This window comes from Condylura cristata, unplaced genomic scaffold (assembly GCF_000260355.1).
Source record: "Condylura cristata isolate star-nosed mole 26May11 unplaced genomic scaffold, ConCri1.0 scaffold00030, whole genome shotgun sequence".
Classification (NCBI taxonomy): Eukaryota; Metazoa; Chordata; class Mammalia; order Eulipotyphla; family Talpidae; genus Condylura; species Condylura cristata.
The window spans coordinates 1,797,634-1,824,345 of NW_004567131.1; the positions used below are offsets into that span (position 1 = coordinate 1,797,634).

Genomic DNA, 26,712 nt, shown 5'->3' on the forward strand with positions numbered 1-26,712 from the left:
CAGAGGTCTCCAGAGCCACAGGGACTTGGGCCAGTCCTACAGGCGCTCTACCAAACTTGCTTCTTTGCCAGAGTGTGCAGAATCTCCACAGCCTTCAAATGTTAGGAGTCTGACTGAATCTCAGGTCCACGTGGGCAACAACTGAGAAGATTCTACCCTCCAACTCCTCCATAAGTTCATTTGGCTTCAGCTCTATGTTCTTTCAAATGAGCTATTTTACCTTTTGAATACTGAGACAAAATCAGTCTATTAAATACTCATGACTGAAAACACAGAATTCAAAGGAAAGCAAAAGGAAGGGCCCTTTCTTACTTCAGAGCAGTGAATCCTGTAGACACAAAGCACTTTTCTGTGTGTGCCAGCAAAGGCTCCATATTTAGAGGGCCCCACTTCAGCTGCACCAGGTTTGGGTGCTGGCCTTCAAGGAATACAAGGACGGCATTTCCTCAGCGTGCCTCCCTACTTCTCTCTTTCTCCTGAGGGCTGAATGGGGCTCACTCATGGTGTTCGAGTGAGGTAAGAAGTTGAGGTTCTAAGTCTTAATGAGAAGCTCTCCCACTACAGAGGCAGTGCTTGTTCCACAGGAAGCTCACGGATTCTGGTGCTCAGTGCTCCTCTGTCCCAGTGAATGGTGAAGTCACAGGGGCTACCAGGCATCATGAACTCAGCCCCTCTGAAGAACCCAACCTGCCAGGGGCAGTGGGAAAGAGATGCCTCTTTGTCATATAGGACAGTCACCCTTTTGAAAGATTTGTTCATGATCTATTAGGCCTTCCAGTTGTGATCCCTTAAAGGTTTTGCAAATCCAGCTCAAGCTTCATAAATTTACCTTGGGATAAAGAGCTGAGGCAACACTAACCTAAGAGCCTATCAGGACCACAGACCCTGTCTTGGTGCAGAATTGGGAGAGCTCCCTGCACTCTCTGTGTCCAGGAACTAGCCCACAGTTCACCTCACTCCACACAGGGCGGGAATGGCCATGGTTACTGACGGGCACTCCAGCTGGGTTTGTATCTAAGGAGAGTTACTAAAATATCCTAAAAATTCATAGTTAATAAAAAATGCCCTAAAATCACTGATTATTGACCTTATCACTACGAAGAGGTCACTTTTTATCCTCTTTGAATTCTGGAGTCTTGGAAGTCTTCTCTGTACTGACCTGCTGTAGGCTGAACCTCCTGACAGCCTGGTCTGACACCGACATCAGGCACTCTGCAGGGGCCATGCAGAGGGCAGGTAGCCGCTTCCTTCCATGTGTGGTTTCACCTACTCAGATCACACTCAATTGCCCCTTTGGCTGGAGGGAAATGAGGTATATGTCTAAGGGAATGTGGCCAAAGAGGGGGCTGCATGTTCTGCATGTCCAACTCTGTGGACATTTCTAAACACTTGTTTGTCCCTCCCACAGAAGAACTCTGCCAATCACCGTTATATTCCTCCTCAGTTTATTAGGCAATAAGTAAACACATAAACAGTAAGGGGAAAATCTGAAATGGCGTTCTTTTGAAACAAAGTAACTGTTATCACTGTTATTTGCATAAGACTACACTGCATCTGGAGAGGAATCTCATTTTCATGACATGCAAAGTTGATTAAGTAGTGAGGTCTCCGGCCTCCTCCTCCTGAGCACTTTCATAAACTTCAAGGGGGCAATCCTGTCTAATACTGTGAAAACTATTTTTCATGTTGTAATTTATCCCAATCATACGCACAACTGCAAGAGGAAATAAACAGAAATCTCTGGGCATAAATAAGGCACAATGGATTGCTGATCTTGTAGTCAATCTCACATTAAGGCTAATTTGATCTTTTAAACATTTCATGGAAACCAGCTGTCAGGTTTCCTTTGGCAAAGCCCACAAGCTTTCATAGACCCACAGGCATAAAAGCTGGACAGGCCACTGAATGGGCACCTCTCGAACAGACATTTCTTCACGTGCCGGAAACCAGGAATGCAATCTGTCACTTCCTGCTGCTCTGTACCCACGTCACAATATCTGGCAAAAGGTGGTTTCTGTTTTCTTTGGTGACCTGTGGGAGGAAGCAAGAGGTAGGGCTTCAGAGTTGCTACCTTTCTCTTCCATCCACTGATAATATTCTGAAAGAAGAGTCTGGGAGGCCAGCAGATGTGAGGTATGTTGGAGGCCCATGAGGAAGCCCAGTTCAAGAGCAAGAAGCAGGGCACTCCCTAGTGGTACAACAAGTTAAAGCGCAGCACTATGAAACTACTGCACCCACTGCAGCATGAGTTCGATCCCCAGCCAGAGAGCTGACCCACATGGCGCAAAAGATCTCTCCTGACACGCCCGCTGCTCCCCTTCACAGTGTTTCAGTCAGTCTGCCTGTTCTGCTCCCCAGTCTGTCTCTGGTGAATCCTCTCACCGCTTGAGCCCCAGTTCTTATATGTATACATAAATCTTTTTTTTTTTTTTTAAAGAGTAGGATGGGGCTGCTGAAATCCTACACCAGCTGCTAAAAAACAACCACTCCTCAAGTGTGCTAGGAGGTTCTGAAGACAGTGGATTTTCACCATGAAAGGAGTTATGACTTGAGTCTTATCTGAGACCCTCTGGGCTGGAAGATGGGGTACAGGTCAGAGGAGGTGGCTGAGAAGCCAGGAGTAGGGCTGCCTTGCAGCTGGACTCACTAAGAGCACCCCACTCACTGGCCAGAATCCACACCTATATTTCTGGGAGCAAAGGGCCTAATCCCTGTACACATCACACCCGAGTCCGACCACACCTGGCACACAGTGGGTGCCAAATAAACGTCTGATGATTAAGTGCATAGCACCATTCACCACTTTGTGTTCTCCAGCATCCACTCCTCCTTATGAGAGTTTCTTTTGGGAGGCAATCAACTAGGAAACTAGCCCTTGGGTAAGGAGTACGAACTGGGCCCTGGAAAGCTCCCCAAGAATACGAATTCTGAAAGAAGTGCAGAGCAGCAAAGGGCTGAGGCTGACCCCCTGACAATCCCCAGTCTGAGGACGCCATCCACTAGCCACATCACTCCCGGGCCATTGGGGCGCCAGTGAAATGAAGAATATCAGCTTTGCCTTCTGCTGGAAGAGAAACCTCACCATCTTAGAAAGTTCTCCGCAGGTACTTTGCTTAAATTAACTAAGGCCCATGTCTGCTGTTTGCAATCAAGGAAATCCTGGTGCGAAGAGGAGGAAAGTAGGCAGTGATGGAACTCAGAAGGCTGGTTGGGGAGACACATGTGGCTTCAGCAACAAGTGGAAAAGGACAGGCAGCGTGACCCTGAGCCCGGGGTTGCCCGCCCTCCACACTGACTTCACCAAGAAGCCACTCGATTCTGCCTTTGGAGTCTGTGAGTACATGGTACTCCTCAAGTGGAAACTTCAGAGATGAAGGATATCTGGGGTCACTTCCTTTTCTCTAAACACTGATTTATTTTCACCTCCTTTAAAAGGCAAAGGGCAAGCTGTTGAACAGAGAGGAGGGATGTAGAGAGGGAAGAAGAGCAAAACAGAAGTGGGGGAAGGGAGGAAGAAGGGAAGGAAACACCGATTCCTTCCAGATGGAAGAATTAACCCTAAATTGCAAGGGGGAGTGATGGGAGCATAGCACTGCTCCCGGAGTCACTGCTCCCTGGGGTCAGTGCTCCCTGGGGTCAGTGGAGTCATTGCCTCCTGAGGGAGACACTTCTCTAGCCCACTATCAACAGGAGCTGCAACAGGTGGATCCTGAGCCTTTACCTGACCTTACCAGTTCTGCACGGGAACTTCTGCTGCTGCCCCACTGTAAATGTAAATTATACCAGCTGTAATTTACAGTAACAGAATCAGCCATCTGCAATGAAGATGGAAAAAGGGAAGCTCTCTTCCTATGAGTCATTACCAAGTCTTTGTTTTTATCCAGCTCCCTAAATCCTGTGATGGAATGGCTTGGGGGTATATGAAGGGAAGCCAAGGGTGAGAAGGCTGAAAACTCCATTACCCACAATACCAACTATGAGAGGGGGCATAGCCAAGGCTTGTGAGAAATCCGATTTAACTGGTACGAGGCATCAGAGATAATGAAACAGGAGTCCAAACAGCCCTGACACGCCACGCAGCCTCAGCCACACTGCAGGGAGATGTTTCGGTCAACAAAAACATCACACTCACGCTACAGCCCTGGATTCGACACAGAGCTCTGAAGACCCTATCTTGTTTCATTTCAGTTTCACACTGGGCCTGTGGCAATTATCCCTGTTTCACACAAGACTACGCACAAGAAGACAAGAGCTTGCCAAAGGCTGATGGGCATCACCCAGGGGTCCTGGTGAGGCAGTCCTCGCCCTGCCAAGTTCACCTCCCTTCCTCCTCAGTAACTGCTGGGGGCTAAGGGTGGTACAGAAGGAACAGTGCCAACTGCCCCCAACACATTTTTCAGGCCTCAGTTGGACATGAAAAGAATAAATAGAAGAACTGGAAAAGACATCCTCAGAACATATTTTCATTAAAAATAAGAGAACAGAATGCACAATACCATTAATATTTTGCTACCCGCCTGTTACCTCCCTAAGATTATTTCTGAAAAGCATGCAGTGAGATGTCTATGCGAAACGACTACCGTGTCAGTATTTTTGTATCTCAAAGACAAGAGTAAGCATCATCCGTCAACCTCAGGGACACTTTCCTTTCTGTAAAATTCCAGGTTACTTTTTATTCGGTCACCACAATTTGGGCTTAGAAAGTCTTTCCTGAGTGGCTAATAAAACAAGGAAAGTGGGGTTGGGAACTCTAAAAGGAGGCAAGGAAGGCTGCAGAAAGGAACAAAGTTGCCCTGTCCCCTCCCTTCTGCACTGTAGCCCTAGGAGAGGGAAAGTCCAGTGAATTGCCTGATGCAGAGGCTGCAGGAGAGGGGTAACCCAGCGTTCTGCGGGTGGAGAAGAGATTAGACAGACCCCATGCTCCATGGGGACAGGGCGGGACCAGAACTGCATCTTATTCGTCTCTTCAGGCAGAGTGGGTACTTGATAAATGTTTATTAAATTCTAAGCTGAGGGGGGTCTTTACAGCTGAGTGGATAAAGATTACAAAGACTGATCATCTTAAGCATCCAAGTTGCTCTGTGCCTCCAGGGGACCCAGAAAGATGCAAGAATGAGTCCAATGTTAAAAACTCTGGCCATAAATTCAGGACAGCTGTAAACATCCGGACAGAGGGAAACATGCCTCTCTGAATATATACTGTGCAAGAAAGTAAAACAAAATCACCCTCATTTCCCTGAAACTGTGGGAAGGAGCCACAAAAGTTTCTAAGCGATTACGAAAAGAATGAATGTGACAATACTTTGTTTATTATTGTGAACATACAGCAAGTTATCTTTAGTCTGTTTTGAACCTAGGATCATTCACGAATCCTACTTTTTCTTGAGAGTGGAAATTTCTAAACTAAGAATTACTTGGGTTTCTTCAAAACCCAGAACTGAAGCCACCATACCACATCTCCCTGAAGAAGGAAAATTGTATACAGAAAATTGTTTAATTTAGACATAATTCATATACCATAAACTTCAACCCCTAATCGGGCATAATTCAGGGGGCTTTATTATGTTCACAATTATGCAATCAGAATCCTCTGCGTAGAATATTTCCACCACCACTCCCATCATCTTCATTCTCATTCACTGCACATCTTCCCACCTCCTCCCCCCAGGTCTTTGACAACCACTATTTTCTGTCTCTAAAAATTTGCCTGTTCTGAACGTATGAATGGGATTATACAATATGTAACCTCTGTGATGGGCTTCTCTCACTGAACATAATGCAGATTCAGCAACTCCTTGATGCTGTAGCGTGTTTATCACTACTTCATTCCTTCTTATTGTTGGCAGATAGCTGGTTTACAAACATTTATTCCTATTTCCTAGAGCACAGAAGTTTAGTTTAGTAGTTTGTTTGTTTATAGCACTGGTTTGCAACACGGTGTGATTGGGGGAAATGGGGACACACCTCCTCAGATGTATGTCACCACACTCCAGCCAACAACATCGCACCCACTGTCCTGTACTTACACCACTGGGTCCCTCCTCACTCTGTTTCCACAACCCTTTACTCCCTCTGTAGCAGCCTGAATTCTGCAGTGATATTTCTAGGGTTTGCTCTGTCAGTTTGTGTTATTTCTCTATATTCCACATGAGTGAAATGAACTGGTCTTTGTCTTTCTTCCTCTGCCTTATTTCACTTGGTTTATCCCCTCTGGGTCCATTCATGTAGTCTAAAGGGCAAGGGCTCATTCATTTTTTACAGCTGAATAGCTTTCCATCATGTATATGTGCCTCATCTTCTTACATGTTTGCTTAGATTTTGTTTTCTGGTCCTGATACTAATGTCCACTTCATGAAGGCAAATACTTGACCAGTCTTGTTTATCACCAAGACTTAGAATGACACCATTTATGGAACAATATTTACCAAATGAATGAAAGAATAAATGAAGTTACACAGAAACACATTCTTCCAAGTCAGGCTTCTCTAACTCTAATGTTTATTTATTTTCCTCAAAGTACCCCATAACACTGTGGTGATGGCATATGGATGTCCCACTAAGTTCAGCAGGCCGTGGTGTCAGGTTCATTGGTACTTTTGTTAGTGTTCACTCCCTACTTGTCCTGACAGGAATGACTTTACCAGACTGACTAGTCAGTTTCCTTGGCACTTGCAAGGAAAGTGAGCTTTTAAACTGGGGGGAAGTATGGAAAGGGAGGGAGGGGGAAGAGAGTGTCAGGGGCAGAGAAGAGGCATGAGGGATGTGAGCAGTACTCAGTCAAGGATACTTATATGTGATATTTATATCACTGATACAAAAATCTAAGGTAGAGGAAAACAAGACAATATCTAATTAAGGACAGAAAAAACAGGGAAGAAAAAGGCAAATGTTTCAGTACAGTGTCAGCAGAGACCCTTACAACTGCTCAGACAGCACCACTGGTTAATACCACAGAACTACTCAACTGTCACACATGGTCTCCCAGCAGGCTTCTCCAACTCGAAGGGGCCTAAAACTCACTAGAGAGCTGATTAAACAGATTAAAAGATTACTGGGCCGCTGGCCAGAGAATCCAACTCATTAAGTCAAGGTGGGCCTATAGCACTGCATGTTTTTTCAAACTCCTGAGTGAGGCGGGTAGCAAGACTGTGTTGTTTATGTAGCTACTGAGTTCCTGAAATATAGCCAGATGACCAAGAAACTAAATTTTTCACTTAATTTAATGTAACTTTATTTAAATGAAAGATAAAGACACACATGTAGCTAATGACTATTGCATTTGTACAACGCAGACAGTACATTTCCATGACTATGTAAGGTACTATTGGACAGAGCTACCCTCCAGTATCTGGAAGCTCTGCTGAAAACTGTAATCACAGCCTCTTCTCTCCTACATCCCAACATGGTCATACCATAGGGAGAGATTGGGTTAGGCAAGAGAACCCGCTGCTAGGCAAGTCTGATGGGGGAAGCAGAGGCAGACAGGCAGAGCTGCTGAGCTGACAGTTATGGGAGACTGGCTGTGTAAGGGGAAGAGTAAGGAGCAACCTCTGAGCCACTGGGTGGCGCTCACAGCCACCTCACTGGTAGAAGGTGGAGCTTTCTAGTGTCCACCCTCCTGAGTGTGGGTTCATGGGAAAACCGGCAAAGCTAATTAAGGCTTTTAGCAGTCAAGCTACTGGAGTTTTGGCAGTTAAACCACTGGTGAGGAGGGGTGTCTGTGGACGGGTCACCAGCTCACCACACAGGTGGGCTTTCTTTATGCTGTCTGGGGAAGGACAGAGACAGTACCTGGCCACATAGTGGCCTGTGAGATTGTTCTTTTTTTCTCTCTCTCTCCTCTTCTTTTTCTTCACCCCATATGAATAAACACTGTTATTGTTTCTGACTGCTTTGGGAATTCTGCATTCTTAAGCACATGGGTGAGGCCTGGGTCAACCCAGGTCCCCTGGGTTTGCTCAGTTTCAACTGTACTCACATTGAATACTTTAATGTCGTTTCTGTTTCGGATTTCTTCCACAAGGTCCAGAGGTTTTCCTTTTGGTATTGGGATGGTGCCGAGGACTACAGTCCCTGGGGTGGACAGTGTCTGACGAACAGCCTGAATGAAAGGCTGACTGAAGAGCTCCATCTTCCCAATCTCATCGATGACACACACTCCATACTCAGAGCCACTTCTGGAACCTGCCTGCAGGTGACAAAGACATAAATTAGGACAGTAGAGTCACATTAGACAAAGCCCAGAGGCCCTCGTCCCAATCACTCACCAACCAACAGTCATACCAAGGTGAGTGAACTACACTTTGGAAGTCAGTCACACAATCCACATGGAACAACTGATTAGCAAACTAATCTGGAAGGACTCCTGTGGAGAGGGCAGCATCCAGCAAATTCAATTCCCTGAGCCCTCCAGTTTTTCTGACAATTGTTCCCACTCTAGAATTGGTTCTAACATAACTAAGCTTTATATTTCTGTACACCTGGTGAAAAAAGTAGGGCCCAAATGCCTCAGGTGTGAAAGAAATAAGACAACTGGCCTGGGAACTCTTTTTATTAATACTACCTTCCCCCAGCCCACATCAATTCTGAGTCATATACGACTCTCTATCTTCTGGGAAGAGGTAACTACTATAGGCAGATACCTGTGTGTTTCATAACCTTCAATATGAGGGAAAGAAAAAATAAGTGAAAATTAAAAGATATTCTAAAAAAGTTAAAAAAAATAGCAAGCAGGATTTTGCCCTTTAAGTTTTAGAATTCCTTTTAAAAACTTCATTTATTTATGCATACAGAACTGGGGTACAGGCCAGAAGAACAGGGACAGTGAGAGGATTCACCAGAGACAGAGTGGGGAGCAGAACAGGCTGACTGAATAAGTAAACTGCTGAGAGGAGCAGCAGGTGGGTCAGGAAAAGTCTGCTGAGCCACGTGGATCACCTCCGGGACAGGAATCGAACTCAAGCTGAAGTGGCTTTAGCTTCTTAGTGCTGTGCTTTAACCTGCTGTGCCACCAGGGAGGGCCAGAATCCCTTCTTAATGACTGACACCCATTCATGGACATTTCTTCCTTGAAAACCCCATAGGAACAGGAAAGCCACAAGACTCCAAGAGGGTTAACAGTGCTCAGCTCAAGATTCGCACTCTGTGTAGACCCCTCCCCACAGTACCAACTGAATTGGTCTCTGTGGCCCTAGAATAGAGCAGAACTGATTCTAAGATTAGGTTAAAAAAAATAAAAAGACTATTTCTTTATGGAGGTTCATCAAAAAATAAAATAGAAATTCCATATGATCCATTATCCCATTTCTGGGTATTTACCCTATGAACATGAATTCAAAGGGATAGACACACCCCCATAATTCACCACAGCATTATTCATAATAACCAAGAGCTGGAAACAATACAAGTGCCCATTTACCCACAACTAGATAAAGATTATTATTCAGTTATTTAACAAAAAGATGAACGCTTGCCATGTGCAACAGTAGGAACCCAGAAAAAATTACACTAAGTAAAATAAATCAGATGGATAAAGACAAACTGATTTCACTCATAAGAAAACAGTGGTTATCAGAAAAGAAAGGGGGGTAACTTGGATAAAAGATATCAATTGTATGGAGAAGAATAGAAACTAGGCTTAGCAGGGAACATACTGTAGCATACAATGTTAATTCACAAAGAAACACATATATAACATATATAATGTGGTATAAACCATGCTACTCCAATGAAAAACAAAGACGACTGTTTCCAGCTTGGTCTTCATCTCTTCTCTGAACCACTCACTCCAGAATACCGCTGCCCTGCTGTGAGGACACAGGCAGGCGGGCGAGGCCCATGTGCCAAGGGCCCAACAACCACGAGCTGAGTAGATGCGTGGCCTTTCTGGTCTGGCCTCAGCGACAGCCGCCCAGCCAACAACTGACCTTGAGGCTGACCCATCCCACTAAACCTATTCCTGGCTTCCAGATCGACTCTGGCACATCAAAATGAAAGTTTTGAAAGCAGTCATTTTAGACAAAGAGAAGCAGCAAGTGTGCCCAAGTAGGCAAATGCAGTGGGCACAGATGCAAATACATAAGTGGGTACAAATACAAAGCACAGGGCCCTCAACTGCCCTTCCTGCCACTCTCTGATGAGCGGTCATGGGCATTACTGAATCTTTTGCACATAGCCGGCCACAAGCATTATTTTCCACTAACTGGAAATGCTTGTTTGAAATCTTTGGCTTAAATAAAATCTCTATGTGGTACAGAAGGAGGAACATTTTTTAACCAGAAACTCTAGGAATAAAAAAACAAGTCTGGGATAGAAAATAAAGCTATTGTTGCTCTTTTGAGAGACAGCAGATGCTAAGGTACTTACAAGCCTATAAATACTTTGCTTGTTTTCCTAAATAACAAATGAACATAGATCAAGAACTTAAAAGAACTACTATTGTGTTAAAAATTCTTTTATTTTTATATAAATTAAGCAATTTTATAAGGTAACAAACTGTAAAGCAGTAAACAAACATGACTGTTTACACTGTTCTGATTTGTCTTCCAAGCTGATCAAGACAGCCTTACGGCTCAAGTTTGAAGCCACCAGGACACAGCATCTGGGTAAGCAATAAGGAGCTACAGCTAAGACAGGGATGAGGGGTGTGTAAAGAACTTCAGGCTCTGAGTATACTATCGGGGTGCAGCCTTTCTCCATCATCCCCTTCTCCACTGGGACAACATGCAGCATCATTACTAAAGACTCGCTGCACCCCTCTTTTAGGCTTACATTTGAGTAGGTCACACATTTTCACTGTCATAAGGGGTGAGAAAAACAGCTCTGTGCAAAGTCTATTTTAGTTCCTTTGTTCTAAGGGAGAAGATATTTCCTTAGGATGGAATCCTAAATTGACCAGCCAGGGGTGAGAGAAGCTATGAATAATTTTATAGCTTTGGTTGCACTCAGCTAGTTTGCTTTCCAGAAAACTAAATCGATTTAGAACAACAAAATATCTTTATACCAGTTATGCCAGAGACTTGAAAACAGTGTGATCCCTCTGTTCTTCATTTAATCTTTGGGTATACTTTTAAGACTACCAAGAAAACAAACCTAAAATAAGTAATTTCATTTAACCAAAACAGTGGATGTAGAAAAGCTAACTAAAGTAGCCTTTGCATAATTCTGAATTATTTACATAAAAAGTGTCTTTGAAGGTATTGTCTTTTTTTTTGTTTGTTTGTTCATCTACAACACACAAACTTGCTGTCTGTCCTGCCTAGGAGAGCAAATACCAAAAGTCATGGGGGAGAAGGGGCAGGGATATCTGCCCAAAGTCAGGCAGCAGAACTGAAGTCTCCCCCAAAATAGCCACAAGCACTGGGGAATCAAGAAAGGCCAATGGTGACAACGGCAGCCACAGCCTTGCAAGCCCACAACTGACCTTCTTTAGGTATTAGCTAAAAATGCAGTGCCCCAATTTGACCTTTATGTGTACTTATGCCAAGTCCAAAAGCTTCAGAATTCCTTAATAGTCTGGTGGTATGCTGTGTCCCCAGGGAGTAAAAGCACAGGCTGGCAGCCAGGACAAGATGTCTAGACTGCCCGACTCACCCTGCGACCCAGCCCTTCCCCAATTAGGATACACTCTGGGCGGAAGCTGCCCCTCCACATGCCAGGAATCCTGCTCCAGGTCAGCAGATTAGTTCTGATGTGTCCCCCTGAATGTCCTCACTGTCGCCCCCAGGACTCATCACATGAGCACCTGACCACAGAACACCCTGCTATTTTCTAAGCTAAAAGGATTAATTCTAGGGCTGGCTGTCATGGGTCCCATGACAGAATTTCTACTCACTCTGGTCCCCAGGTTCTTAGCAAACACACGAGACTGCTGATAGAAGGGTACTTTCAAGATACCGAAACTTATCACTTCTCTCAGTTTCTCAGGAAAAGTAACCAGAACTATTCCTATGTTTACACCTCTTAGCGGGCAGGAACAACTGGACCTGACAAGTATTATGGCATTCAGCTTCAATAATTTCAGGCTCATCTCTGTTTTAGATAGAAAGAACGGATATCAGAGATCAAGCGATATACCCAAGTGACAGAGGTGGGCATCAAACTCAGGATCATCTTAAGAGTAAGGTCTCTCCTCCACTCCATGTGCCGCACCACCTGTACATTCTCAATATGAAGGAACCTAATAAATTTCCTAACCATCGAGAAACAACTTTTCCTTCCAATGAAAGGGACAGTACTTTAGTTTCTGGGGGGCTATAAGACCTAACCATGAAAACCCTAGTTTAAAGAAAATATTAATCCTATGACTTTCACTAGTTACGTATTTGGAGTCTTGAACAATTAATATCACAACATCATTTTATCAAGCACAGAGAACTTGATAAGGTCAACTTGATAATGGTGGGCAGATGTGACTGCAAGTGAAGGGTCCTGGACCAGACACACACAGCGCAGGTAACAGAGCCAGGGACACCAGTTTGTACCAACTCCTGCCACTTCCTTACCAGCTGGCAGTGTTTATCTTTTTTTTTTTTAATTTTACTTGCTTAGGTGTAAATTTTAATTAGTACTTAAGCATTTGATAAAGGTTTGGTTATCTAGGAATTCTAATATCCTTTTACTAGAAACTGCCTGGAGGACAGAAAAGTGATGCTTTTTTTCCTATGTAAAATGGTGATGATACTACTTTTAATTAACAATATAACTGGATACAAAAAGAGGCATGCAGCTTAGATTAACTATGAAGGGTCTTTTTAAGTTGAAGTTTAACTGACAGAACATACAAGTCTCAGGTTAACATAGGATCTATTCGTGTACATATTATGGCTTTCCTAGTTCCGATTTTGAATGTAGATATTAGGATTGTTAGTTATTGTTATATTTCAGTAAGTATTTCAAAAAGCAGTAAATTTGCTTTCTGTTAAAGCCTCAGGAGAAGATTTTTTTATCTTCAGATGATCTAATACAGTGTAAAGAAATCAGAACTGGGAGAAATTTTGATGCGTAGCATGTGCATGGTCTGCAAGTATTTCCCTACTCAAACAAATAATGAATATACAGTGAAAAGGCTGAAGTATTACTTGGTGAGGACAGCAAGCCACCTAACACCACTTGCTCCCACAGGAGAGGGCTAAAATGCATCAGCATTTATTCAGCATTCCAGCTGAATCTAGTCATGGATAACCATTAGAAACCCCCAAACAGTAGTGTCTTAAAAGAGAAGTGTATTCTTCAAAAATGTCAATGTCAAACAAGACAAAGAATGGCTAAGAAAGAGCTTCAGATTCAAGGAAGCCATATAGATATGATGACTAAACATAACATGACTTAGACTGGAGGAAAAGAAATGTAACAGAGGATGCTGTTAAATCAGTTGACAAACTGGCTTAAGAATGGTAGAATGGTAGATTAGATCAAAGCATTTCTCAGTGCAAAATTTACTGAAGCTGACCACTGAGGTTATACTGGTTAAATAGGAGCATATCTTACTATTAAGAAAAACATACTGAACACTTAGGTTCCCTGATGACTGCAACATACTTTCAAGTGGTTCCTCCCCTACAATGTAAAATTATATAGTTAAATACACACATACATACAGAGTAAACAAACAGTAAGACGTGAAAAATACGTTACGCTCAGCATCAAGTAATAGGAAAGTGGTCTTGCACCTTTTACTATTATTTCCTCTAAGAGTTAAATCTACACTGAAATAAAGTTAAAAAAAATTAGAATCAAAACTAAAAAAAAGGCTCACATGTATATGTTCTTGTATCGTATTCAAAAAAATAACTTGTTTATAAGCAGAAGGAATGGAGGGCTTTAGACAGATGTATATGGGGAGCGTCAAGGCTATGCTGGAAATTGGACAACTCCCAGTGACTAAATGGGAGGAAGGCAACAGTGTGTATATACCTTTACCATATTTCTTTGGAGGAGATTGCAAAAAGAATCCCACTGACTCCTATATTCACTGCAGCACTGTTCACAAAAGCCAAGATATGGAAATAACTTCAGTGGCCAAGAACAGAGAAGTAGATTAAGAACACATGGGTGGTGGCCCTCCCTGGTCGCGCAGCGGGTCAGAGCACAGCACTGAGAATCTAGAGCCACTTCCGCATGAGTTCAATTCCCGCCTGCCCCGGAGGTGAACACATGGCGCGGCAGACCTCTCCTGACCCGCCCGCTGCTCCCCTCAGCAGTGTACTTGGTCGATCTGCTTGTTCTGCTCCCCACTCTGGCACAAATAAATAAATCTTTAAAAAAAGATTTTTGCCATTTGCAACTACAGGGATGAAACTGGAGGGGAATGACACTAAATGAAATTAAGTCAGGAGTAAAAAGATCAAATACCAATAGTATCACTTATATGTGGCATATAGAAATCAAAACACAGGGTCAGATAAAACCAAATCAATAACAAAATCTAGAAATTTTACTGCAGAATTGAGGCTACCAAAGGGAGAAAAGGATGGTGGCGGTCAAAAGTGACGGGTGCCCAGAGTGGTACAGTATCAAACTGGGGCAGGAAGAGCACACAGGACTATGGTGATGGCACAGAGGTGAAGTGGTGGTGGGAAGTCCACGGAGATTACAACTGAGATGAAAAAGTGTACAAAAAAAGACAGATGTAATATATATGTATGAAAATTTTTGAAAATGAGAAAAAAAATAATTGAAAAAAAGTATAGGGTGCCCAATGAACTATGGAGTCTGTTTTGGTGGTGGGTGTGGTGTGGAAACATGCGTCTGAAGAGGGGGACCCTATACTTCTGAGTCATATACGAAGTTGTAAACCAATGTTACCTCAATTTAAAATAATAATAAAATTAACAATCAAAATATAGGGTAGAAGCCTGCTCATTATCTAAGTTCACAGAACCTCACCAAGGCCAGTAGCATAAAATAATGAAAGCATCAGCCCAGAGGGGTGAGGAAGAGGACAAGTGAGGGTTATGACAAACCCTACAAGGTGAAGTGCAGAGTGAACCGTAAATTTAATTTCCGATTCATTTTCCTATTTTGATTTACTGCAGGAATCCTCGCACTGACATTTTAAAAATTAATTGTTAAGCATGTACCAAATAGTTTTTAATTGCCTGGCTGATCTTGTAATATATATGTGATTGTGAGGTATAGAAATAAAACTGAGGAAGAACAAAGAAACAAAAGTCATATCTGCTAGTAATAAAGGAAATTCTAACCAGTGTTTGGACTTTTGTCAACCTTTCAAGAATGAATTCCAGCTAGACGTCCATTTTTCTAAATCCTTTCTAAAGCCCAATGGCCTCAAAGTACTAAGAGGCACTTCTAGGTCAAGTGATAAAAAAGAATAACCTTTCCCTAGACAGTTGTTCTCTCACCTTCAAATGAAGTTTCAAAAATTTGAAGCTGAGTTTTATCTCAGAATCAAAAGCAGGTTCTGCTCTCAAAAACAAATACACATTGAAAGCCTTTTTTTGATCAAAACAAGGAAATAAAAGGTTCAAACAATATTGATTTTCTCTGGGTGTCTAGCTTGCTATTCTTTCCATGGATTTTTTTATTAAAAAAATGACACTGTCTAGCCTAGGAAACAGAGCTCTAAATAGATGTCTACTATTCTTTAAAACACTAAAATCTACTGTTACCGTTCTCTGTGAGTAGTATATTGAGAACTGACAAAATGTTAAATCCTACAGTGCATCAAAATCTAATAAAGCATTTGGTGTAGCTGTCAAAAAGATCATTATGGAAAAGGACAATGTCATCCTATCAGCCGTGTTCATTAAAAAACAGAAAAAAAAATCCTACTTATAGTAGCCTCAGAAAATAAAAGCAACCCATGAAAGCTTTACCAAAAAAATTTAGTGTAAAAGATTATGTTTTTTGTTGAAGAAAAGAGATTATCTGAAAAATTAAGATATTCTTTATAGCAAAATAACTAAGTTTTACATGGTTCAAATTACTCCCTGTAAGACTTTTTATAATGGATGATATACTTTTGGTTCTACAATTCAAGTCAGCTCTACCACTAATAAGTCAGCTGTTCCTGGTAAACTTATTTGCTATACAATGCCTCCGTTTCCTGACCTATAGGAATAGAGTGATAATCTGTTGAAGGTTAAATGAGTTGGCTCCTGGCACATAGCACTCAAAAGCCGTTAACTGCTATTACCCCCACTGCCATTATTTCCAGCAATACTGCCTCGATTTGCAATGCTGAACAATCAACATTAGGTAGTTCTGTTTTGTTTTGTTTTTTAAGAATAATAAATGAAGGCTCAAGCAAATTAATGGATGAGAACAGAACAATAAAATTATATGTGCATATATATATTATAACTTATTTTAAATATAGTTCATGAGCATAGTAAACTACTGAAAATAGGTTATTTAACAAATGGTTCTGATAAAGTAACTAAGACTAATGTATAAAGGGTGTTTGTTACACGGGTACTTATAACTGTGGTAACAACCTAAGTGACAAACACTTGTGGGAATAGTGGTTAAATCCAAGGTGAAAATCCAGACCATGAAATAACTCTGCAAAATTGTCATAGTCTTGAAAAATCATTTTGTGAAAGTACTTCCATGTCACTCAACCACATTATAAGAAAAAAGCCCAAGTCTTAAAAAAACAAAATTGTAGACTGCATTTTCTCCAGGTTGGGGTGACTAAATCAAGAACAAAATATGCTACAAGTGGTCAACCCAGTGCTAAAACTACATTTTTGTTTTTTATTTCAAGGATGGATAACTTTCATATTCAAGAAAATTTTGGCAGGAAAAAATATGTCATCCATTGAACAAAAATCTGCAACAGTCAATGCTACAAAGAGCTTTCTAAAAACCTTACTGAGTCTAGGAATTTCACCAAGGTCACTCCATTTCTCTTTATTTCTCACAGGTGCCCCTAACAATCCATCAATCTCCATTCCTGCCCAAGGAAATGAAACCAGGGTGCCAGCACAGGATGGGGACAGGGTCAGGCCTGGACCCTCCCCCAGGCCTTTCTGTTAACCCAAGCACCATGCCCCCAACCCCAGCCACATTCTTATTTCCCAGTGCGCAGCAGACATTCTGACAGGCTGTCACAGAATTGTTTCTCTTATGCTTCCCATTGCATTAAAAAAAAAAAAGCTTAAAGTATTTTTCACCTATAGTGTAATTTCTTAACACAGCAGGCACTTAATAGATAATTCTTAACTGACTGTCAGAGTTCTGGCTTTCAACCATCACAGGTACTATGGACCTAACTTGCTGCCTATCTGTGCAATCTTCCACCTGCCTAAATGTGGTTTTCTTTAAAGCTTTTAACTTATTTTAGCTGGTTTTTTCAACTGCTAATTTTAAAGAATCTCTTTCTCTATTTTTTTATCACTAAGTAAACTTTAACTTTTTCTCTTTCTTTTTGGCTTTTTTGGTTGTGTGAAGGCAAAGCAGTAATTTCTTTTTGCTTCTCCAACCCAATAAAATATATGAGCTATGAGAGAAATTTCTCCTTCAGAAGAGAAATCCATGACCTTGACTAAGAAAGAATCCACAGAACCAGGAACTTTTCCTATAGGGAATGTGAATAGCTGGGTTTGATAATCAAAGTACAAAAAGTCAGTCTTTATTTTTTAATTAAAAAGAGAGTGATTGAAGCTCTTATTCCAGTTAGTATACAACTTCTTATATAATCTTGCAGACGGACGTTAAGCACGTTTGTGCTTGCTGCTCTCCAAAGACTTAGTCTGCTTCAAGCAAGAGTGAAAAAATCAACTCCTTGTATTGATCTAGTGCCCAAAGGTGGACTCTTCACCTAGAATTTCATTTGAAGTATTTCACTTGCCTTTTGAACATGTAAGTGGAGAGGTTTGGATCTGATGGGAAAGAACTAGAGAAAAATACCATGTGTTCTGAGCACTCCCACAGAACATAAAAGCCACAAAAGTCTCCAGCACAGGAAATGAGGAAAAGTTCCAAGCGGCAGGAATTAGGAAAGGAGGTTACAGGAGCAGATGGGGGTATGGAAGCAAAAGGGGAAAAGGCTCTGGGGGCAGCTGCCCCTACCAAAACAGCACAAGATGCTGCTAGCTTCTGAAATTAAGAACTGCGCAAGGCAGGCTACAATTAAGATTTTCAGGAGCCTTGGGCAAGTATTAAAAACCTCTACCACGCATTTCAGCTGAGCCCTGAGTGTCAAAAAAAAGAGCAGAGAAGCAAAGACAGACCCATGCCAACCAAACACACACCAAGAGCCAAGGGCCATGCTAGCCTTGGCCCTGGCATATGTGAGGAATGCGTCTGAGCTAGTCTGGCCGGAGGGTGGGAAGGAGAGGCCAGAGAACAGCAGGCCAGACAGCACAGGGCCTCCCCTCCCCGGCCTTAGGAAAGGTCAACTGTATTGCTTCAACTGTATTGCTGGTGCAATGCAACCCCTTGAAGGCTCAAAACTGTGTTCTATGACAGGTCTGCACCATTCGACTTCCATGAAAATAAATCAAAGTAGTAAGTATACAATAAATTAAATGAAACTCATTCCTTAATATAGTCCACAAAAACTTGGCATCACGACCTCACCAACTTTATCTTCTTCACCTGTTATGCCCCCCCCCACCCCAGAGCTCTGGGGTTTCGGTGAACTGTTGCTGCCATCTCTCCCCCCACCCCGCAATATCATATACATACACGTATCCTTCCCAGAGCACATGCGCACACACACAGGAATCTCGATCTGAAGTGACCGTACTTTCTCATCTTTTCATTTCAATTTAAGTGTTAGTTCCTCAGAGCTCTTTTCTGTCACCTGATCTCAAGTCAGTTACCTTTCTTTCATTGGTCCCTGCTACTTTCCTTTGCAATACATATGCAGTATTTACTATATACTTATTTGCTTAGTGTTTACATTTATCACTAAGCTGAGATTTTCAGAAGGAAAACATGTGTTTTATTCATGACTATATATGTAGGATTCAATAAATATTTGCTGAATCAATCAAAAAAAAAACCCACAAATAATAAATAATCAACAAAGCCAAAAGCTGGTTCTTTGAAAAAATTAACTGAATTTAGCCTTTGGCAAAAATGGCTAACCAAAATAGAATACTTCTATAACTAAAATATGACATTAAAAAAGGGAAAATAGGGCCCTCCCTGGTGGTGCAGCGGGTTAAAGCACAGCACTGAGAGGCTTGAGCCATTTCTGCATGAGTTCAATTCCCACCTGCCTGGGAGGAGATCCACATGGTCAGGCAGACCTCTCCTGACCTGCCCGCTGCTCCCTTTAGCAGTGTACTTCGTCGATCTGCCTGTTCTGCTCCCCGCTCTGTCTCTGGTGAATCCTCTCACCCTCTGTATCTCTGGCCTGTACGCCAGTTCTGTATGAATAAATAAATCTTAAAAAAAAAAGGAAAATAGAACTTAAGTATAAAAGGAATTACAGGCGACAGATGAACAACTGTCAACCAACAAATTACTAAGATATAAATTACCGCAAGTGGCCCTCCCTGGTGGCACAGTGGGTTAAAGCACAGCACTGAGAATCTAAAGCCGCTTCCTCATGAGTTCGATTCCCGCCTGCCCCGGAGGTGACCACATGGCGTGGCAGACCTCTCCTGACCCGCCCGCTGCTCCCCTCAGCAGTGTACTTCGTCGATCTGCCTGTTCTGCTCCCCACTCTGTCTCTGGTGAATCCTCTCACCCTCCGCATCTCTGGCCTGTACCCCAGTTCTGTATAAATAAACAAAAATCTTTAAAAAAAAATAATTAAAAAAAATAATAAATTACCGCAAGTAACTCAACAAAAAATAAGTCAGTAGACCTACAGTAAGAAATTAAATTACATCTGTAATTAAAAAAAAAACTTCCATGAACAAAAGCTCAAGTCATATGGCTTTACTGGTGAATTCTAACAAACATTCAAAGAAAAAGTAATACCAACCCTTCACAAAACTGTTAAAAAATTTAGAGAAGAAATGCTTCCCTATTCTATGAGAGTGAGACAGGAGAGGTCCCAGGACAAGTATGGGACAGATCTCAAGGAAAAAAATGTTGCTGCTCCCACAGGCTGGTAAACAGGAGGCTGCAAACCTCCTGGGCAAGGTGATCCACTGCCAGAAATCCCGCTGGCCCATCTTTCTTACCACTAATGCTCCCAACCTGGGCACTCCTGAGATATCTCTCCACAGCTTATCAAGTTGGCTGCTGTGGGAAAAAAAGGAGTTACAGACCCAGAAGAAAAGCGTTACAGATGGGGCCTGTTCAAACTGGAGCTGCAGGCACACAGCCACCAGGAGGCATCCTCCTCGGAGACAGTCACAGCCCCGCACAGCCACTGAGCTGTGGCTGCTGGCTGCCCACAATCAGCACAGTAAAGGGACTGCAGCCAAGTGCACTCTCCTGGTTTTCTCCACCAATGAAGATTAATGAAGATTAATTGATTAATTCCTTTGTGCTCAGACCTCAACCCTGACACCTATCTTGACCTCTACCCCTGCCACCCTGGAGTCTCTCAGGCCCAGGGAAGTCCCCCCAGAGCTCTTTCTCTTCACTAGCCAAAAAAAAAAAAAAAAAAACAGACTCCTTGCCTGCCCGCATCAGTGCTTGTGGAGTCCTCTTTTCAAGACCCTTTCTCCAGTTTGGAAATGGGTATCTCCGCTCATCCCTCCAACTCCAAATGGGTAGAGCAGCAAACAGTAACTGGTTTGCTTCTAACTTATCTGCCTATGTTGTGAGGGAGGCTGGGATAGGGCTGAAGGGGCTTGGGCCTGGTCTGTTGAGCGGTGACCAGACCGAATGCGCACAGGTGTCACAGTAAGACCACATCCCTTACAACTACACATGCAGGACTCCTCACAAAATAATAGCAAACTGAATCCAGCAATATATAAAACAGACTATACACTATGACCGAGAAGGCAAGATTGGTTTAATATTCAAATATCAATGAGTGTAATACATGATACATATAATAATGAACAAAAATCATACTATCACCTATGTAGATGTAGAAAAAGACTTGAAAAAAATCCAACACCTCTTACATATAAAACACTCAGCAGACTCAATGGGTATGTATTGCTTTTGGGGAATGACAAAAAATATTCTAAAATTAGACACTGATCACTGGTTGCACAAACCCTATGACTATACTAGAAAAAACTGAACTGTACATTTTAAATGGGTGAGTTGTACAGTATGTGAATGATAGCTTAATAAAGCTGTTTTTAAAAAAATAGCAAGTATACAGTAATAGAATCTATTAAATGCTTACCATTATGTTTATATAATGTCCTTGTTTTCTGTTCCTAAATGTTTATTTGTTGCACTATGAAAATACCAATAAGATATCAACAAAAAGAAGGGAGAGGAAAGTTCTTTTGGGGGAACTTGGTAGCTAGGCATTTGAACTCTAAATAAAATACATACATGTGCTGAATTTATGTGACAAGCAATTTTCTCTTAATTCAGAGAGACAACAAATTATGTTGTATACCCCTATTAAGATTCAATCGCCTGAAGACTTCCAAACTGTAAAATGCAAAACTAGCCTCTCTTTAGGAGAAAAGGACACTGTTCCCCAGGTCATCAGTTCTCACAATGCACTAAGGACAGACAGGTTCAAGAAACCATACACTCACGTTCTTTAAGACCGGAAGTGCTAACTGCTCGAAGGAAGTGAGATCCACCACGTATTGCCCAACTCGGTGTTCACGTTTCCCAGGCAGCAGTTCTGACCTGAATAAAAAGCAAGCATGTTCTTGTTGAAAGACTTCTGCACTGGTTTCTCTTTGCAGCTCCAATGAGCCTCTGACCACCCACATATGCCAAATTATCCTTTAAAATCACCTACACAAAAAGTGGAGGCGTGCAAAGCACATCCGGGGAGTTAATATACGACCAATCTTTGAAAAATGGTGTGAGGAAAGAGCTACAAATTACAAAGTAATAAGAGCTTATGGCTCAATAAAATAAATTTTATGGTGAAATGTGTTTTTATACTTTGTTTTTCATAGGATGGTTTCAATCTCTGTCTATGAGAAATCAGTAACAGTTCAAGATTTTTCGAGACAGAAGAATTGTTTAGCTTCACCCTGTGCCCAAGGAGAATAAAATACTGTGAAAATAAAGTGTAAGTACCCAGCTCTAGACAGAGGTCCCCGCATTCCAGATAATGTGACAACATCAAATCCTATTCTTCTCCCCCCTTGTCTGACTTCTTCTGTATAAAATCCATCAACAGGCAGACCAGAGGACTTTAGAACTTCACTGGCTTTTTGGATCAGTGTTGTTTTTCCAACTCCTAAAAAACCAACCAAACAAATAACAAACATTAAGAACCATTCCCTTGCTAGAGCACACAGGGTGCGCTGCACTTGCTGACTTCAAGAACAACATGGAGAGCAGAGAAATGAAATGAAAATGAATTTTTCACTAAACTTCACTTGAATTTTGGTTGCTACAGGCGTTAAAAGTTTTAATTTTAAATAATAAGCAAGTGTAATAAAACTATGAATGATATCTTAAAGTTGATTTTTAAATTCTGAAACATTACTTTTGTCATGTACATAATCTCAGAACCAACTGAGTGATTTTCTGATGATAATCTCAAGTGCAATCTGCATCCAACAGAAAGGCAAAATAGAAACAAAAGTTTTGTCCTAGGTTACTCTCTTCTTTGGGTTGCTAAACTTTTCCACCTCAGATGTAAAACTTGTCATGCTTGGGGTTGAAGGATGGCCGAGCACTTAAAACTTGACTTTTATCCTACAGACATTCCTACCTGTATTCAACGGTGGAGAAATTCCTTCACTCCTCCATAGACTTACATTGCCATCTCTGGAAAATGTGTCTCTTAGTCCCACTAAATACCACTAGCAATGGCATTTTTCAACTTTCTCATGAGGGCAATCTCATCAAAGGGGCAAACCCCTCACTACTCCCTCCAGGGATGCTAAGCCTTCTCTGGCTTGTCTCCAACCCCTCCTTACACTTCTGTGACCCAATCCTTTCCTCTTAGCCTGGCCTGAACTCTTCGGTGGATACAAGCACCAAAGCTGGTACCTAATATATGACATTAACCACTGACATCCTGGTGTCAAGCGCTATCCTAGCATATTTCACAACCATTTTCTTTGTTAAATCCTCACTTCCACTCTCTGGGGCAGTTACCATTTTGGCCCTTATTTTACAGATGAAGAAAAGTGGGCATAATGATGAGGCAACTTATACAAGTTCTCATGACTAGTAAGGGTCATACTCTTACAGGGGCCTCTCTTTGTCACAATGACTTTATGTGACCATTGTTCTCATGTAGATCTAAGTCAATGACATTATAATTACCCAAAAGTGGAAAAACAGGGCAAACTTCAAGGAGTTCTGTCACAAACGTAGAGAACTGTAAATCATATTCTTTCTATGGCTGCCCACACAGAGTCACTGGGATTCCCCACAAATTCTTTTAAGTTTCCTTGAAGTAAGATTTGTTATTTTTATTTAACATATTTCTCTTTCAAACATCACAATAACAATGGCATCCAGTCTTTTGGAACATAAACAGCACCCCAAGAGGACCCATTCCACATGTTCACTGTGGTTAAGAGAATGGTGTAGGTTTCTGATGCCAGCTCTGAACCTCAGTAACTGCTGCTTTAGGAGAGTCACTGAAGAATCTAATATAGCAAGAGATATTAGTGGATATGGAAGATGGTACTTTTCTGAAGGACATTTTCAATGTGCTTTCCTCAGCACAATTTTATGACCAGGAATTCATTCTTAATAAAAAAAAAAAAATCCAACAACAATAGAAAGATATACGGAATAGGATGTTCCCCTCAGCAGTTTTTATAGTAGCAAAACACTGAAAACAATTTAAATGCTGACCAGTAAAGGAATGGTCAATTATGGTACCATGTATATAATGACACATAAATACACAGGAATACCATGCAGTCATTAAAAAGAATACTCCTTACCTATAATTATTATGGAAAACAGATCACAACATGTAAAAATAACAGGTTAAGAATGAGCAGATACATACAATATTATCCCATATGGTTTTAAAAATGAAGTATGTATGCACTTATAAAAGAATATGTCCAAAAGAATAAAGAAATATTTATAGCACTTATTTCTATATGTTGGCATCCTATGACTTACTTTCTTCTCTAAAACACCCTTAATTTATTTGTTGAGGGGTCTCACAGTGAATGGATATTACTTTTAATGTAAGGAAAAACAAAGCTGTTCACATTTTGAAAAGGGAGAAATGAAGCAGCTATGAAAAAAGAAAACAGTGTGTCATGCATATTAGGTAGAAAGTAATAAAACTAGAGGAAGCCTTTGACTAAAATCACTAAAATCCCCTTTTTCCTCTTTAGCTCTAGTAATCTCTCGGTTCATTTTCATCTCCTCTAATTAAGCTGCTACCTTAGTGTTATCTATACCAGCTAAGTGACCTGCACTGGAGGAGACCCCAAAATGACAGCTCTGCTCTGCTCCACATACAGAAAAACAGGTGAGGAAACTCCAGAATTGTTTCAGTTTTGATTCCCCATAAACCTGACCCTAAGATAAATACTCAAGTATGGGAAATTTAATCTGGGAAATTTAATCTGCAACACAGGCTGGTAGGATGGTAACAATGTTGGATGGCTGGAGTTTAATAATACTGGGGCCTCCAAGGAGTTCTGGACATGTGGCTCAGAATTAGCCACTTTGAGAAAACAGAGCTCATTCTGTGATAGACAGAACTTCCATTTATCACAAGTTAGAGGCTGCTCTTGGCAGGATGGAAACTCCCTGGTCCTTCAGAGTAGGCCTTAGTCCTGCAGATCGGCAAGCTGAGTGGGGTCCAGTGCCCAGAGAAAGTCCTCCGAGATGGGTCACACACACCAGATGGTGGAAGTCAAGAAAAATGCTAAGGGCAAAGGAGACATGGATGGAGCACTGACAGCACAGACAATAAATGGTAACCTCTTTGAGAAATGGTAGAACCTCCTACATTGCCTCTCGGAACATAGAGTTTGGGGTGGAGCTGGGGATAAGCAAATACAAAACAAAAACATAATATTCCAAAGGTGGGTGGGTGGGAAGGGACTGTGCATAAACGAAAAAGAAATTATAGATGACTACCTAGTTCTTCTGTGATTAGCTTTTACACTGTCACAATACTATAAAAACTGACTATTGAATTAGTGAAAAGCATATTAAAGCTGCATTAGGAAGAAAAGAGGTGGATGTGCTTGAAGACAGGTTTAAACAGAACAACACTGAAGAATTATCTGCATCTTTTCAACTACCTGGATATAAAACTTTTTATAAAGAGGAAAACAGCATGAAGAACCTGTACTGGCCTGGCCAGCCTCTGACCCCATCCATCTCCAGGACTGAGGAGGTACAATCTCAAGAACAGGTCACCACTGTTATGAAACACATAGATGTCCTTGAGGTCAGCCTGCTGAGAAAACTGAATTCCAAGTTTCAAATAAAGAACTGACAAATCAACCTGCAGAAGACAATATTTCTTTGTAATATGAGGGAGTACTTTGGGATATTAAAAATTTCTCAGACTACCCTCCCCTCACCATTCCCCTATTGCCTGGTAAGAACAATATTCCAAGTCTGCAATATCATGTGTAACCTTTGCTACTTAAGGCTAAACATAGTCATTAAAATAAAGTGAAAAAAAATCTAGGCTCAGGGTAACAATTCTGACATCTGAACTCATAGCTAACTTGAAAATTAGATCTGTGTTGCAAAGAAGCTGAAGAAATCATTCTCCACTCTAAACCCATATTCCTTCTTTAGCTCCTCTGATGCTGCCACCAAGTTCCCACCTCTCTTAGTCGGGCCTGATACAAGTGCAGCACGTGGTTTGAAAAGCATCTCCTCTTCTAGTCTCTGGCTAGACTGAACATTATCCCAAATCACTGGCGAGAACTCCACAGCACACAGGGCTGAGGGGTTTGGCCAAGGGCAGGCATTACACAGGACAGGCACAAACATTGGGTCCAAGCGTGGGGTACTGTAGGTACTAAGATTTCTTAACTCGCAGTCTCATTTATGAAGGGTGTTCAGAGAATGAATGACCTTGGATGGGGACGAAGGGAAGCATTAGCTTCACTCTCCATCAACTAAAACCCCGCACTTACTTTCATCATAAATGTAGACCAGGATGCACAGGACAGCGTGTGACTATCAACAGAAACTACACTATTACTAGACACCTCCATATGAGTCACAGTTGTGCCAGACAGCATGAGACAGCTTTTGAGTACATCACAACTTCAAAACTACAGCGGTTACTGCTGCCGCTGGACGCTCCAATTTCAAACCTTAACAAAGATTATTACCACAGCACCAGTTTGTTTTTTCTTACATAGTTGCCTTAATTTCCAACCTGGTCTATCCTAAGTACGTAAAACCATGTCTTCCAAGAAATGTACGCTTCAGCTTAGCTAGCCGGAAATTTAAATTCAGAACTTTATAGAGTCCAAGTGCTGGCCGCCCCTCCCCGAAATCTCGGGGCTGTCCTAACCCCGCATATCCCCAACCTCGGCTGTCCGGGAGGCCCACACTTAGGCAAAGTTACCTGGGGGCCCGGTCAGAAACACGTGTCGGGCCATAAGGCTGGGACGGAGTGGGGGTCGCGGCCTTAGTTGGGGGTCACAGTTGCAATATGGGATAGGGTGTTGCGATGCAGGTCCCGCCCAGGCGCGCCGCAAGCGCCACCCTTGCCGGAAG

General features: G+C 41.9%; 1 protein-coding gene across 2 annotated transcripts; it reads right to left on the reverse strand.

Annotated features, from left to right (window-relative positions):
* Positions 1-1,424: 1,424 nt before the first annotated feature.
* On the reverse strand, positions 1,425-26,712 carry NTPCR (nucleoside-triphosphatase, cancer-related). 2 transcript variants are annotated; one of them, XM_004691130.2, is made up of 5 exons: positions 26,561-26,712; positions 22,105-22,267; positions 21,606-21,702; positions 7,979-8,188; positions 1,425-2,031 (listed from the first exon to the last, which is right to left on the reverse strand). In XM_004691130.2, the coding sequence occupies exons 1-5, from the start codon at positions 26,592-26,594 to the stop codon at positions 1,963-1,965; spliced, it is 573 nt and encodes a 190-aa protein (XP_004691187.1). In that variant the 5' UTR covers positions 26,595-26,712; the 3' UTR covers positions 1,425-1,962. The 2 variants fall into 2 exon arrangements, with proteins under 2 accessions (XP_004691187.1, XP_012586859.1); XM_012731405.1 differs by lacking the exon at positions 1,425-2,031 and adding an exon at positions 7,228-7,412.

What these genes read in the sequence shown, in the direction of transcription:
- NTPCR (XM_004691130.2), bottom strand. Translation starts at nt 26,594, where the DNA reads ATGGCCCGACACGTGTTTCTGACCGGGCCCCCAG. An exon ending in GGACCTCTGTCTAGAGCTGG is followed by an intron (nt 21,703 to 22,104) that starts GTACTTACACTT and finishes CTTTTTATTCAG; the next exon opens with GTCAGAACTGCTGCCTGGGA. An exon ending in ACGACATTAAAGTATTCAAT is followed by an intron (nt 2,032 to 7,978) that starts GTGAGTACAGTT and finishes TTCCTCCCACAG; the next exon opens with GTCACCAAAGAAAACAGAAA.